This window comes from Octodon degus, unplaced genomic scaffold, assembly GCF_000260255.1.
Source record: "Octodon degus isolate 3935 unplaced genomic scaffold, OctDeg1.0 scaffold00018, whole genome shotgun sequence".
NCBI classification, from domain to species: Eukaryota; Metazoa; Chordata; class Mammalia; order Rodentia; family Octodontidae; genus Octodon; species Octodon degus.
The window spans coordinates 12,843,769-12,860,588 of record NW_004524594.1 but is presented as its reverse complement, the minus strand read 5'-3'; the positions used below and the strand labels follow the sequence as shown (position 1 = coordinate 12,860,588).

Sequence of the window (16,820 nt, the reverse complement as noted above, 5' to 3'; positions counted from 1 at the left end):
TGTTTAACTGGTTATCCTGCTAGGTATATTCATTCTTTTTGACTTACTGACACCTTGTTGGTGTCATTGTCTCTTTTTGACTTACTGACACCTTGTTTGTGTCATTGTCTCTTTCTATGATATCCACATTTGAAATGCTGGTTTGTGGTCATTAATTCCTTGAGGTGCTCCTTGTCATGGAAATAATGTATTTCTCCATCAGTTTTTGAAGGACAGTTTCCCAGAATACAAAGTTGGGATTGGAAGTTGTTATCTTTTGGGGGTTGAAACACCACCACAAGCCCTGTTGGCCTTTAAGCTTTGTGTGGTGAAGTCTGCTGCAATTCTAATTGGTTTGTCTTCATATATCATTCATTGCCTTTTTCTTAACGGCTTTTGAAATTTTTTTGTCCCTGTGATGTACTTCAGGTACTTTGAGTATAACTGTGGAGAGATTCTCTTTTAGTTGTGGCTATTTGAGATTATGTACGTCTCGCTTGACTATATTTTTTTTCTTCTCCAATTTTTGAGAAAATTTCTACTGTTCTAACTGTGAATGGTTATGTTTTTTTGGGTTTTTTTTTTTAAGGTCATTTCTGTTGACCTTCTGCTTTTTCACTTACTCCAGTTACTCCTTAGTCTTTGAGCCATCTAGCAGAGTTTAGATCCATTTTTTTGTGTGTTCTTGTTGCTTTTATAAAGGTGTCTAAGGGCGGCCAAATAGCTCAGTGGATTAAAGCACCTGCAAGCAGGCACGGGGACTGGGGTTCAATCCCTGGGACTGCCATTCTGGCCACACCCCCAGGGCACGTTGAGACTGGGCATGGTGCTGCATGCCTGTAACCTCAGCTCTTGGTAGGCTGTAAACAGGCAGATCATTTTGAGTCCAATCTAGTAGTGAGACCCTGAACACCCTTTAGACCCTCCCCTAAAATACAAAAAGATGTCTGTGAGTACAGTGTAGTTGTGTAGTTGGCCTTAGAAGTCTCCTAGTTCCTCAGTTCTGTCTGCTTCTGCTGCTTATACTGTTCAGTGTAATTTTTAATCTCCTGGTTTTCTGATTGAAACCTTTTCATGGACTGAAATTCTTCGCTAAACTAGCCATTCAGGTTTTAAATCATTTTAGTAATCTAATTTTTTTTTCCTAGCTTTTTATTAGTGTCTTATGAAAGCTCCTGTGCATTTTGGCTATTACTTCATTATCTGTTTAATTATATCTCCTGTGACTCTGCTTAGTACCTCTTGATCTGTTTCTAACCTCCCTTTATCCTTTCAAATAATTCGGGTGTACGGCTTATGCTGTTCTGCTCCTCTGTGCCCCCTGGACTGGCTTTGGGGGAATTAGGGAGTTTGGGGAGGCATTTGCTGCCTTATTTTGTCATGTTTCTTTCATTTGGTTTTGTGATTGGATTTGTGGGTGCTTATAGTGCAATCTCTGTTGCTAGTATAGTGATCTCCTTCTCAGTGGTATACTTTGGGCATGGCTAGCAGTAGTCCTTTGCCTCAGTCCTACAATCTGATCACCTTGGTTAATTTGAGAGGGGAGAATGCAGTGTAAGTAGCCCAACAAATTCTCTGGGAATGTACATTTATATTTTTTAAAATTTAATTTATTTTATTTATTTATTTATTTTTTGTATTTTAGGGAATGGTCTACAGGGTATTCAGGTTCTCAATACTAGATTGGACTTGTAGTGATCCATCTATTTACAGCCTCCCAAGAGCTGGGATGATAGATGCGCGCCACCATTCCCAGTCTCAATTGCCATCTCAGCGTACCCAGGGGTGGGGCTGGCACAGCAGACCTAGGAATTGAACCCTCAGCCCCTGCGCCTGCTTCCAGGTGCTTTAATCCATTGAGCTATGTGGCCTGCCCAATTTTGTTTTGAAGAATAAATACAAAAACAAAAAAGTAAAAACAAATAACAAAAACAAAGACAGAGTAACATACAACAGTATATATGGTACATATTTTCAAAACAAGAAAAGCTCACTACACAGCTTAGATTTGTAGTGATCCTCTTGCTTTCAGCCTCCCCAGCAGTGGGATTACAGGTGTGGACCACCATGCTCTGTCTCTGTGGCTGGCTCAGTGTGTCTGCGGGCAGGGCAGGGCTTGTGCAGCATATGATGCCAGAACTCAAATCCTGATCCCTGGGCTTGCTTAAGCAGGCACTTAATCCACTGAGCTATCTTGCTGGCCCTATAATACATATTTTTATCATCAGATCTGTTGCTCAGGTGAACAGATACAGATTTGCAAAATTGGACAAATTTAACATTAACGCTTGTTTTCTTTTTTTTTTTTTAATGCTTTTCAATAAACCTTAATAATTTTTTCTTGACCATTTTATATTAGTATTTTTAAATTTATTTAAAGAGAGTATAATAATATTTGGTAAGACATAAGAAACGGTACACATTTAGAAAAACATGATATGAGATATTCAGCCATGGTTTATGTATTGCACATTGCTGTCTTCAGTATAGTTGCTCAGATTGAAGATGTTAGCATATAAAGGTAGTCAAAGGGCTGGTGAGATGGCTCAGTGGTCTAAAGCACCTACTTAGAACAAGCTTAGCAAAGCACAGGGACCGCGGTTCAATCCCCCAGCACCACATGCCAGCCCGCCCCGCCCCCTGTTGGGCTGAGCTGGCCACACACACACACAAATAAATAAATAAAATTAAAAAAAAATAAAGGTAGTCAAAGTGAAAATTTTAAACATTAACTACTATTGTATTGTTAATAATATAAAGATGTCATGCAGCCCTCTGGAGTCCCCAGTTTTTGCCTTTTTCCTAGTGTCAGTGCATCTCCCTTTTCTGTGAGCCAGCAGCCGCAAGCCAGGGTGGAAGTACAGATTGTCCCTTCCCTTCTCCATGTTATTTTATCTCTTCACTTTCTCTGTAGGCTCCAACTTTCTTGTTGGATTTAGTTCCCTAGGATCTATGTCTTTCATTTTGCTTCTCTAGATTGTTATTTTCCAGTGTGTGGATTCCAGGTCTTTTGAGAGGTAGGAGTAATTATTGCTTAGCATAGTAAGCTAGGGCCACTCATGGTACTTTCTATTACTGTACTGAGGTAAACCAGTACACTGCAGTAATAATAAGATAAAAAGGTGACATTTTGGAGCACTTACTATATGCCACAAACTTTGTTAATACTTCCACAAACATTATGAAGCTCCTAATAGCCTTGGTTATTAACGACATTTTATAGAGGACGGAAGGGATTTTGAGGCGTTCAGTATTTTGCTCTAGGTTAGTCCACTGGTTAATGATAGACTTCCTCACTGAAAAGCCTTCTGCTCTTTGTCACTGCACTGTAATTCCATTTTCAGTTAAATCTCAGGCTTTTTTATTTGTATAAGAATGTTTAATATTACATATTTCAGTATCTGGCACGTTGAAGTTCCAAGTAAAAATCAGTAGGCCATGAGCTAGAGATCCCTTGCAGGGCCTCTACCACTGGGAATGTTGGCACTGTTGAGCCTGAGATAGAGAATTGAGTCAGCCTGTACAAACTGCATTTAATTTTCATCCCAGGATTTCTCTCCTGGGGTTACTGGGCAATTTATGTCCACACCCTCTTGGTCTGTGGAGAAGGGGGAGGGGGCAGTGCAGTGCTCCATAGTCATTCATTTCTTTTACTGATGAGAAGAAAAAAATGCTTTCCATTTCATTGTCCTCTGAAATGCTTTGTATTTGAGAGGGCATCAAAATGCTTTCTAGTGATCCTTGACTTTTCTTTTTTCTAGAGCAAAGACTCAGGCGGACTGAAGGCAGCTATGATTGAGTTGGTGGAAAGGTTAAAGTTCAAGAGCTCAGACCCTAAAGTAAGTGCTGTTTTGGTATTAGTTGGGTGTTGCTTACCCTAAGCATTTAGTTCTCCAAGCATTAAGTTTGAGGGATGTTAATGATTATCTATCTGAATATTACATTAAGATCTAATTAAGCCTGCCTGTCAAAAACAGTTCTAATATGCCTGAAGGTAAGTCCTTTATTTTTCCCTTCTCTGTTTTATGACTTATAGCGCATAATCATTAATTGTTTTCCCTGAACAGCAGAGAAGTACATTTTTAATCTTTATCAGGCTTTTGAGACTTTATGTCCTTTCTGTCCATTAAATCCAGCCAAAGGCATCTGAGGTGCTGACTAGCATAATACTGAGTACTGGAGTAGGATTCAGACCCATCCAGTTGATTTTCAGTGCTAATGCCTTGTCTGCCCCTTACTTAGAGGAGTCAGCTGCCACTGTGCCAGCTTTTGTTCTCATGACCTGGAGTTTGCTCTGGTAAATGGTTTAAGTGTCCCAGCTTTTTTAAAATAATATGCTGAGGCCTCGAGGCATTGATATTCTGGGAGGTCCCATACCAGGGTGGGGGTGGACTGAGAACTGAACATGCCCGAGGGATTATGACTAACAGAGACTCCCTCTTCTTTCCTACTGAGACATTTATTGTGGCACTACCTGTTATTGGGACCAGCTGGCTCTGTCTGCAACTCACAGACTTTCATAATTAAGCAGGGAAGCCGAACATAATTTTACTTTGTGTGTTCCTTTTTCCCCAAAAATTCTTTATAAAGAGGATGGGATGATGTTTCTTAAGCACCTACTGAAATGTAGGCATTGTGGTAGGGCCTTACATAATTGTGGTAAAATACACAAAATAATATTTTTGGCCATTTTTAAGTGTATAGTTCAGTAGTATTAAATATCTTTATAAATATAAAGATATATTTATATAATATTTATAAATATGTTTATGTAGCCATCACCACCATATATCTCTGGTACTTTTACATTGTCCTAAAGTAAAACTTCATACCCATTGTGTTTTAATTACAGTATTAACCCTGTAAAGCAGCATCGTGTTTCTATTTTATAGATAACACAGAGATGTGGAAAGGCAGGATAATTTTTCTCAACTCTGATATAATGTAGAACTGGTACTCAGACCTTGACTCCATTGTCTATGCTTTGTGTCCTGCAGCAGAGCAAGTACTGGGTTTCATCCCTTTTCTTCTATGTAATCACTTCCTGCCTCCGTATTCTAAGCCAGAACACTGAGTCAGAGTCATAGACAGATAGGCTCTTCCAAAGGTGACTGCAACCTCTAATCTAGAGAATAGGACCAGCGATATAGTTCAGCGGACCAGGCACCTGCTTAGGCAAGTGCAGGGACTGGGGTTCCATTCCCGGCACAACATGCTGCACTGCCCCCCTCCCTGCACCCTCCAGAATGCTAAGCTGGCCACCGAGACCCAGTGTGGGGCCACATGCCTGTAATCGCAGCTCTGGAAAGGCTGAAAAAAGGATGATCGCTATGAGTCTGAGTTGTGTAATGAAATCCTGTACCAAATACATTAAATTAAGAAAAGAACTTTTCTCTTTACATGACATGAAAGCATTGAGGCATTTGCATTATCTCTTCTGTTTGGTGTAGAGTAACCAAAAATTATGTGTTTTGATAGAAAAGCAATTAGAGTAACTTTTATTAAGTTTTTTAGCTCAGACTAGGAGAACCTCTGGCATAGTTTTTTCTTTAGTGAAGATGAACTACTTACTTATTAAACATTACTAAAAGCTGTCTTTAACAGGGTTTCCTGCTTTCTAAGGGAACAGCTATGCTAAGGGAGACAACTATATTTTCTGTTTTTGCCGTAGTGATATGCTTGTAATCAGCAGTACAGTGAAGAGGGAAAGATGATGCAGGTCAAATGCTTTGGCTTCATTTATGAAAGAACACAGTGCTTCTGATAGAAAACTTACAGAAGTGAATGAACTGGGGGGGTCCCATGAGAAGAATCTGTGGAAGTCTCAGGATTCCCCATGATGCATCATAAGTTAAAGGCCTGGTGTGTGGGCGCATGCTCAGCGCCCTTTGACCTTCGGGCCCGTGTGGCCTGTCATGTACTTGTGCTGTATGTCCTTGCACTCATCTTGAAGGGTGATGAGCATAACTGAAGAATGACTGCTAGGTCAGGAAGGATGGAGAAAAATAGGACACTCAAATATATAATTTCTATAATGGAAAATTTTCCTAGAAATAAGTTGATATCTTCCACAAGAACACTCATGCTTTCAGACCCTCCTGTTTTCCCTCAGCACCATACAGCCCCCTTTTTGAGTTGGCCTACTTAAGACAGGCAGACTCTCTCAGGCTTTGTGACCTGTCATTTCCTAGTGTAGGGCTCTACACCGAAGCACTGATTGAGTCACGGAGAACTGAATATTATTTCCGTCTCACTTCCTGTAGAATTCCCCGAGGCATCACAGAACTTATTAGTCCAGACACTGAGATCTACTGGAGATGGAGTTTAATTTTTAATTCTGAGTTTTGCCAGAGACCAGTGGAAGATACCTATGATAACCATTTTTTTAAAAATTAGAAAATAATGTATGCTAATAGATGAAAAATACAAACATTTGTAAAGGAAGAATAACATGAATTCTCCCCAAGTTAATCATTATTAATAAGAGTTTGATGTATATCCTTTCAGACATTTTTATTTTTATTGTTTATTTTTAAAACTTTTTACACAATTGTACCTTTGGCTTTGGGGTTCCTTTTCTTATGCAGCATGTTGTAGCTATTCTGTGTCAATAATACAGAGTTAGTTCTTCTTACTGCCTCATTTATCCAGAACATTTGCCAGACACCAGACCAGTGGTTCTTAAAATTCAGCATGCATGAAAATCATGGGGAAGATTTATTAAAATAGAATGCTCAGCCCACACAGCTTTTGATTCAGCTGATCTAGGTTAGCTAGAAATTTTTTTTCCTTGTCTTTTTTTCTTCTTTTTTTCTGTTGTGGTACTGTAAGTGCTGTACCACTGAACTGATATATTCCAAGACCTTTTCCTTTTAAAAAATATTTATTTATTTATTTATTTATTTATTTATTTATTTCATACAGAGTCTTGCTACACAGCTTGGACTTGTGCTGGGATTACAGGCACGCTTCACCGCACCCAGTCTTGGTGGCCTGCACTGCACCAGGCTGGCATGGTATACGGTATGGGGGATCGAACCTGGGTCCTTTGAACTTGCCAGGCAGGCGCTTAGACTGCCGAGCTACCTCTTTGGCCCTTCTTTTCCTTTTAAAGACAAGGTGTCACTCAGTTGCCCAGCTGGCCTTGAATTTGTAATCCCCCTGTCTGAGCTTTTCATGTAGCTGGGATCACTTATATAGTTAGAATCTCAGGTGTGTGGCTGGGGTCACACATGTGTTGCTGAGGTCACAGGCTAGCTGTTAGGCTCTCAGGTGCCACTCTGCCTGGTGTAAGAATTTTTGTTTCTATTATGGCCCCAAGTGATGCTGACACAGTTCAGGAACCCTTTTGAGAATCACTGTGCTTGACTATTTCCTTCACATTTGATTTCATTCCTTTTAACAAAGTTCCTAAAAATAAGCCCGATTTTAACTTTGAAAAAGGAAAGAAAATACAGTAGTCCTTCACTATTTCATGGTTTGACTTTCACTGACTCACTGGTTGGCAGGTTTTCAAAAATTTTTTAATCTAAATTATTTATTGCTGAGTTTTTGCTGTATCACAGGATTTTGCAGTATCATACAGTGTTTGTATCGTCTAGAGCCCCAAGCGTGCTGTGCCAGCCTTGGAACAGGGCTTGGTGGTGCACACTTGTAGTCCCAGCGCTGTGGAGGCTAAGGTAGCAGGATCACTAAGTCTGAGCAGACTGAGCTGCGTAGCAAGACCCTGTACCAAATAAATGAATATTATCTTGTTTTGAAATTCTGTATCGTTTTTGCTGTTTTTTAGTCATGGCCTTTATAATAAGGTAGATTTAAAAAAAAATTACATAGGTTTATGACTTTAGAAAACAGTTAAGGACTTTAGAAGTGTTTTTATTTTTAATTTTATTTATTTATTTATTTATTTATTTGTGGTACTGGGAATTGAACTCAGGACCTTGCGCTTGCCAGGCAGGCGCTTATGCCCTTGAGCTACCTCCCCAGCCCTAGAAGTGTTTTTAAAAGTGTGGGAATTTATAGGAGTGTGGGAAGCGTTTATGAAACCTTAATACACACACACACATGTATACACATATATGTACACATTTATATATATCAAAATAAATGTAACGTTGCTACTTCACTGATTTCACTTATTGCCGGGTGTCTGAAAGTGAGGGACCACTGTACAGTACGTTTTGAAAAAATAAATCTAGCCAAGAAAGGCATACGGAATGGGAAAGGAAGATAGATTAGAAAGTCAGCTCATTCTGCCTAGAGTAAGGGGATTGTTTTACCTCATCATTTCCAGTAGAATTAGCAAAAACAGGAAGGGGGAGAGGGGTCCTGATTAGCGTGTAGGAGAATAACCAAAGCGCCGAGCCCATCCTATGGCTCAGACATGGGCTGAGTTCTCAAACCAGAGGAACAGTAGCAAGCACCAAATCCCAGCTGCCAGGAGTGAGCCCAACCAAGGACAAGAACCAGAGCCAGTAGTGGTTGAAAAATTATGACAGTAAGTTGCATGCATGTTGCTGTGCTGAGCAGGAATTTAGAATCTCTGTGAAGTTACTGTATTGTGGGGGAAAATCACTTTTAATAATAGTCTTTAGTCTATAGAAAGGAGTACTAGTTAGTAGTCCTTTGTTTATTTTTATTTTTTTGCAGTACCAGAGATTGAATTCAGGACCCTGTGCTTGCCAGGCAAGTGCTTATTCTACTGAGCTATCTCCCTGGGCCCTTGTAGTCCTTTAAATAGTAAACTGTTGTAATGGGCTTGAAAGAGTTTAGTTTGCAAAATGTTTTTCCCACCAAATTTTCTAAGACATATATTGAACAGAGCAGCATGTTTGGGCTGGGGATACAGCTCAGCCGCATAAGCACCTGCCTGGTGAGTGCAAGGTCCCGAATTTGACCCCAGTACTACAAACTGAAAGAAAGCAGCATGTTTTTTTCTAAAGATACTCTACATTTATGCTAAATTCTAGACAAGCCAAAAGACACATATTCATCAGGGTTGTGCATGTGCTCAGATGTGTGTGTCTGCATGTTTGCATTTGCACATTCATCTAGTTTTAAAAGAGATTTCTGAGTTTATTTTCATAGCTTTCCTAAGTACAAAGTTATGATTCATAGTTCATCCAAAGCAGTTCAGTGCTTAGAAAATATATTGATTCCTCCCCTCCCTTCTGCCCAGTTTTCAGAAAGCATTGACCCAAAAGCCTAACATGTGAAGCTCAATCACACTAACCTTTCATTATGTAGTTAATAACAGCCACTTTTGCTATTTGTATTGATTGCTTTTCTTTTCCTCTAAGATGTGCACTTTATTGTTTCCACTAACTGGTGTTTGAAGCAAATAGTTAAAAAAACACAGTTGTGTTTCTCGAGTTTATACTAATGTTATAACAAGTTTATTTTGTTTTATTAATTTAAAAAAATTTTAGTTATTTATTTGGTACAGGGTCTCGCTCCGCAGCTTGGACTTGTAGTGATCCTCCTGTTTTCAGCCTCCCCAGCCCTGGAATTACAGGCATGCGCCACCACTTCTGGCCTTAGTCGCCGGCGCAGTGAGCCTGGGGTGCACGGCTGGCACGGCATCTGGTGCCAGGGCTTGAACCCTGGTCCCTGCGCTTGCCTAAGCAGGTGCTTAGTCCGCTGAAATTTTTAATTTTGCACATACGAGTAGTATTGAGTGTATTTAAAATTAAGCTGAAGTCTCATTGTTCGTATTCTGTCATTCACAAGGGTAAGTCAGACCTCGTTCTGCTTCTTCCTTGCCCTGCACTAGGGCAGGAGCACTCACTGAGGCAGTGTTTACTTAGCCAATTGTAGGAGAAAACGGAAATGTTCAGCTATTAAGTTATTACATAGGCAGTTTTCCTTTGACTGAGACCAAGTTAGAAATACTGACCTATTTTTTGCACCTTTCATGGAAAAATGTACCTAGGGAGTCGTGGAGGGCATGAATTATGTTTATCTCTGAATCCTCAGTGATTATTAGCATGGACCTGGAATAAGGTAGCAGATGTGCATTATCTGTTACAACAACTCCATGAAAATAAGAGTTTGCTCTGTTTTACGCATGAACAGCCTAACAGGGATCAGATCGCTGCCTGTTAAGTGACAGCAGGTAGGACTTAGCTTCAAACTTGCCTCGCTCCGTGCTTTTCACCTCTCCACGCTTGCTGAATTCACAGATAAGCAGTAGCTGTCATCTGGCAGCCCTCGCCACATGACCCTCCATGGATTATTGTCTTCTTCCTCTTTGCTTGCTCCCTTTCCCAGGCTCCTTCAGCCACATGGCTCACAAGGTCCCAGAGCAATCAGGACTGGTGCATAGCCGATGCCAGTGGAAAATGTGGCACGGTGGGAGGTGGCAGAGGCGCCTTTGGGACATTCTGCCTTGGCTGGAGGCAGAACTGAGGCAGGTGCTTCCGCACTTACATCTGATTGATGAAGGACACCAGTTGGGAAAAATACCCATGGTTTCTCGCCTCACCCTAGGTTCTGAGGGGTGGAGACCATTTAGAAGCAAGTGTGGCCCTTTTTCTTCCTTTGCAGACACTTGGCAGCAGTCAGAGGAAAAACAAGATCTCCCCCCTTTCCTGTTCCTTTGCTTTTATCAACACAACACAAAACAAAACAACCTCCCTCCTTTCACCCTCCTGTCAGTTGTAAAAGTAACGTTTATTCTCTGTACAAAAATGTGGAAAATACAGACAAGTAGGGTGTACCTTGGCTCCTCATGCTTCTGTTTGCAGCTAGCTTGGTTCACAGACAGAAGTATGTGGCAACGTTTTATTTTGTTTGCCACGTCTGTATCTGGTGACAAACGTGAATTTGGCTATCTTTCCCACACAAGCACAAATGTGGTCACCTTTTCCAAAATCAGAGCAAATTAAGTTTGTGACCTGAGGTACCACAGTATAAAGAAGAAAACGCCACCACTGCCTGCAGTGGATTTAAACTTTTAGCATTGTTATTTGTGTAAAGGCAGGTTGCTGAGCCTCACCTAGAGCTCATAATTCACTAGCTAGTTCTGAGATCTGCTTGCATGATTCGAAAGATAGGTGAAAAAATGGGATAATATGCCGCTTTTTCTTTTACACAGCAAAGATAACTAAATATATCTATTTTGCTTTCTGATTTTTTACTTAACATTCCTTATAAATGCACTTTTTTTCATTTAAAGCTACTTATAACTTTGAATCTCAGTTTAGAAAACTAGGTTCCTGAAAGCCAGTCTGCCTTTAATGTCAAATGGAAACTTTACCTAATAAACATTGTAGTTTTTTGCTAATGACATGAACAAATTCTGTGAGGTAGGGTTTTTTGAGGGTGGATAAAGGGGTACTGGGAATCAAACTCAGACCTTGCATTTACCAGTCAGGCACCATGCTCCTAAGCTGTATCTTTTTTTGTCTTTTTGACGTAGGGTTGTACTATGTAGTTCAGGTTGTCTTTGAACTCATTTTGTACCCCAGGCTGGCCTTGAACTCAGTGATCCACATGTCTCAGCCTCCGAAGTGCTGGGAAGCCACTATGCTTGGCTTTTTTTTTTTTTTTTACCTTTTTGTTTTCATGACAGGTGCAGTATAAAGGTAGTGAGGAACAGTGGAAACAGCTAATGTAAAACTGGATTCCTAGGTCTGCAGTCAGTGAAACCACCTGTCTCAGTGATATAGGGGAAGGAACCAGAAAGATACCTGGAACAAGTGTTAGGTTTTATCCATGGCAGCATAGCAGAGAAGCAGAAATAAGGGATGGGGAGAGTGGTTATTAACTCTGAAGACACAGAGAGAATAGAGGGCCGGGAGATGGGCAGATCCTGTGACCTGACACAGGGAGGATAGGACTTTATGGACTTGTGCTAGGGGTGGAGTTTGAGGGGCAGGTTCAGTGACACCTAAGGAGCTGATTGGGGCTCCCTTGTGTGTGCCGGAAAGGTAAGAGGAAGTTGTATCCAGGTCTGGAGTGGAGAAGGAGGAGGAAGAGGTCACTGGGAAGATGAGCTGGAGTTTTGGGGATTCAGCCATGTTGGCTCAGGGCCATGATAATTTAGCAGTCTCTATGCAGGCCAGAACCTATCGCGAGTCAATGTTCTCTAAAATCAAAGAATGAGTTTTAGGAACAACAGAGATTAAGAGAATAAATTTATCGAGAGAAAGAAGGAGGGACAGAAGGGAACCCAAGTGGGTTGCCAAGGAACCTGCCTTTTGTATGGATCTCTGTAGAGCAGATCCACAGGGTGCAGTGAGCCCAAGTGGGGAAGTTGCTAGCTGGACATGGAGTAGGACATAACTGCAGTCAACCAAGATTACTGATGGGTGTTTTTCAAGTGAACAGCGCAGCAGAGAAACAGGCTGAAGGAAAAAGGGAAAGGGGCTTTATTTTCTTTGAGGACAAGGGAGAGAATGTGGGGAAGGATGAGGAATTTTTTCTCTCTACTAGACAAAGGGAGGCTGAGGCTTTTATGGCCTTTTCCAGGGGTGGAGTTTGGAGGGGATGTTTAGATATACCTGAGGGAGCTGATTGGGGGTCTTCCCTGAGGTAGCGGGAAGGGTGAAAATAAATTATGTCCTGGGCTAAGTTGGAGAAGAAGGGGGAGGTGGTCCTGGGAGCATAGACTTTTGTTTTAAGGGCATCGGCCATATTAGACGACCACCACAGTGATTTTAGCAATTCACACTAGGGCTGAACCTATCAGTTACAAGCATAATTGCTCAGGTAAAATTGATTAAATCCAGGACCAGCTGGGGAAGCAAGTCACAAAGCAAGCAGGCATAAATATAGAACAGGGGCTTTTCCTTTAGGGGCTTGCGTTAGTGACTTCCTGGATTTTTCAGGGCGATTGATGCCTACTTAGAATATCAATGCCTGATGACCATCCCTAGGGAGGTATGTGAGTTCTTTTGTATAATCTTCTGTCTAGAGGTCTGGCCCACAGTTGCAAGGTATCTTGTCTTCCATTATGGCTCCTTTGAGAGCCCAGCCCTGTCTGACTACCTGTAATATTTCTATCTAACTCCGTTGCCTACAACAATAGCATCTCATTCTTTCCACTGGTCTGTGTGTCTGTCTTATTTATGGTGACCAGACATAGATCATTTGGAAAGCTGGGGCCACCTACTTCAATCTTCCCACCTTACAGATGAGGAAACAGATACACCAAGAGGGTAAAGGCTCAACTGTGAGAGCCACAGCATGCCGACAGTCTTTGGGGTTGCACTGATATAGAGGAATGAAACCCCAAACCTGAAAGATAGGGGACCGAGTTTGTGTTCTCTAAAACCAAAGAATCAATTTTAGGAACAACAGAGGTTAAGGGCAGAATATATTTATTGGGGGAAAGCAGGCTGCTGTCTGAGAAAGAGATAGCAGGGAGACCCAAGCAGATTATCCCCAAATCTGTCTCTTCGAGGGATTTTTATAGAGTAAAACCATGTGGTGAGGTGGGTCTAAGGTGAAGAATATGGGAAATTGCTTAGGCAGGCAGGAGGTGGGACAAAACTATGGTCAGCCAATAAGATTACAAGTACAATTGCTCAGGTAAAATTGATTAAATCCAGGACCAAATGGGAAAGCCAGACGTGAAGCAAATGGGCCTGAATATGGAACAGGGGCTTTCCCTGTAGGGGGTTGGGTCAGTGACTCTCTGGCTTCCAGGTGATGGATGCCTATTTAGAATATCAATCCCTGGTGCCCATCTTTAGGGAAGTGTGTGGCTGCATTTCCTTACTCTTTTGTCCTGAGGTCTGGCCCACAGCGGGGGGTGTCTGTGTCCCCCAAAGTTGCAAAGTCATCTTATCTATATATTGTCTCCTTGAAGGCCCAGCCCTGTGTGATTGCCTGTAATATTTTTAACTCAGCTGCCTGCAGCAGCGCCTCCGTGGCTTTCTCAGTAGAGTCTGCTGAGAGAGATTAGAACCCTGCTGCATTTCAGGTGGGAATATGAAGGGTGCAGTCATTTGGAAAACAGTCTGTTAGTTCCTTAAAACATTATGCATAGAGTTCCTATATGTACTAAAGAGAAGAGGACACTTAAAAGTTACACATACTAGTCAGTGTTCATGACAGTGTTAGTCATTCTATCCATGAAGTAGAAACAATGCATGTGTCCATCTACTGAGGAATGTATAAATGCAATGTGGCATATATGTATGGATATACAGTAGAATATTAAGTCTAGATATATATTGCAGTATGGATAATCCTTTGAAATATAAAGGAATAAAAATAATTTCCTCTTTGCCCTTCACTAAGGCAGAGTTATCAGTTGGGATTGACTCTTTTTAAAAAGACAGATTAATAAAAAAGAAAAAACAGAATAACCCAAAATATACCTGTGGAAGAATTAGTTCAGGCTTAAATATCACAATGAAGGGTAGTTATGGGGAGATGTCCAGGAAAAGGTGAGGTAAATGAGATTGTAAGGGTGTTAAGTAGATTAAAATTGATAGCTTCAGGGGCCGGGGAGATAGCTCAGTTGAATAATCACTTGCCTGGCAAGCTCAAGGGCCTGAGTTCAATCCCCGGCTCCGCCAAAAATAAATAGATAAATAAATAAATAAATAAATAAATAAATAAATAAATAAAATTGATAGCTTCTTGGCTGGGTATATAGCCCAGTAGCACAGCACCTGCCTGGCAAGTGCAAGGTCCTGAGTTTGATTCCTGGTACCAAAGAAATAAAAATAAATAAAATTGATACCTTCTCCCTTTATAGGAATTTCTAGGGACTTAAGAATCTTCACTCTCTTTCTGGTAAGGGTTGAGAGTGGAGAGCAGGCACACCCTTACTTAACAAGTGGTAATTTTCTTTATAGACATAAATCTCTCTTAACAAAGGGGTAATTTTTCTTATGTCCAATGAAGCAAATTTTGGGGTGTCATATTCTGGTCTCCTACAGTCTTAGGTTTATCATATTCTGAGTTCCGTAAGTAATTGAAAGAAGCTATTCATAAAAGACCAGATACTATATGAGTTCATTTTACATGAAGTATCTAAAACATTTTTATGAAGTGTGTAGAACAGGCAGGTCTATAGATAGGAAGGAAACTCAATGTTGTTTAGGGCTTCCAGGAAGGAGGAGGCTGTTACTAAGAGGCACAGGGTTTTGTTTCAGGATGATACAGATGCTCCAAATTGATTATAATAGTTGTACAACTCTAAATACAGTGAAGATATGTGACTTGCACACCTTAAGAAGGAGAGCTATGAGATGTATGAGTTATATCTCAGTAACACTCTTGAAAGACAGAAAAAAAATACTGCTTGAATATCTTTTTTTTTTTTTTTTTTTTGACCTTTCACTTGAAGTTCCAGCAGAGATGATGTTCTTCTTTCCTCTTCTAGGCAGTCAGGAGGGTCACAGACCTGCTATCAGCCTCTGGCAGGGAGAGGCAGCGCACTGCACTAATGAAAAAGCTCTGCCCCCGCACCCCCAGCCCCATTGCTCAGTCAGCTTCAGCGTTGATGGCTCTGCAGCCTTGGACAACTCCTGTGCTCAGTGCCTCCATTTTTCAGGGTTTTGTCATTTGTTCTTTTCATCTGTAAAATAAGGGCTAAAAGTGCATCCTTCATAGGTTGTATAGGAAGATTGCATAAGAAAATACACCTAAGATGCTTAGTGTAACATCTTGTGAATGATGACTGTTTGTAGCTTTTTCATAGTGCTGAGAACCCCATTCCTTCCAGCAGAATGACATGGGGTGTGAGGGCAGCGTTCCCCTCCAGTGTCTTGCTGAGGAGAGTCAGCCACCTGTTTATAAGTAGCTAGGTTCTGTACTTGGATCAGTTAACACTTGCCAGGATCAGTGGCATTTATAGATGGCAAGTTTTCAAGGGCCATTGATCCCTCTGAGCGATAATGACGTGCAAGTAGATTGAGTTAAAGCTCCATGCTTGGGATTGCTTGGCATGGCCAGCTGTCCTATCATGTGCCTGTAGCCCGGCTGCAGGTGACTGCCATAATGTTCATCACGCCACTGTAGCTTGTGGAAGTAGGGCAGGTACATGTGGCTTTGGGGTGTGCAGGTCCAGATACATTCCCAATAGAAACAGAAAGTCGATGCTTGGAAGTAATTATGTTTATTGTTATGGAGCAAACTTAGAGTTAGCCAAATTGCCTTCTGCCAAATTAAAAGAAAAACTAAAGAGGTGAAGTCACATTTAAGAAACACATTAGGGAATCCATCCCCACCTTAAATACCACTGAGATTCTTAGTTTCTTCCCAGCCTTTTCTTCTTTCCCCTGTTCTCTTTCTTGTTAGGTCCCCACCTCCTAACTGAACCAACTATACACCTTGGGCATAAGAATTTTAAAACTAAGATAAGCATGACTTTGAGTTGCCGGGTGGCCTACAGCATTGCTGGAAAGTGAAAGGATGCAGCGAAGATAGTATACTAAATTAGCACACCACAATGTCCTTCTCCCCCTTCTCTGCGTCTCAGTGCCCTGTCAGGAGACTTGATAATATACTCTGTCTGCCCAAGCTTGGAGGGCTGATTACATGGCTAACATGGAGAGAGGAGCGAAGCTGTCAGGACTCCCCCATAGCAGTCACGCTTCACATTTTCAGTGCTGGATTGTATTTGACATTTAATTTAGGAGCCTGGGTACCTAGATATAAAACTTTACTATGATAATAGTGATAAAAACAGCTAGACTTTTATTTAAGGACCTGCTGCTAGCCTGGCCCCTTCCCTTTTTTTGTTAGTTCAGCCTCTCATTCAGTTAGGAAATAAAACTCGGGCTTGGTCAATCAAAGAAGGTATTTTCTTTGATACTTAAGGCCGTACCAACAACATGCAACTCTAGTCTACTGCAGTTCCATATGTAAATGCTTGAAAATAT

The 16,820-nt window shown here is 41.1% G+C and overlaps 1 protein-coding gene across 2 annotated transcripts in view; it reads left to right on the top strand.

Moving 5' to 3' along the window:
- Positions 1-16,820, top strand: part of Trim44 (tripartite motif containing 44) — a 142,870-nt gene that overhangs the window by 30,216 nt on the left and 95,834 nt on the right. For both annotated transcript variants that reach the window (XM_012513772.2, XM_023710572.1), the window contains exon 2: positions 3,741-3,818. In XM_012513772.2, coding sequence (XP_012369226.1) covers positions 3,741-3,818 — 78 coding nt within the window. The remainder of the gene's footprint in view (positions 1-3,740; positions 3,819-16,820) is intronic.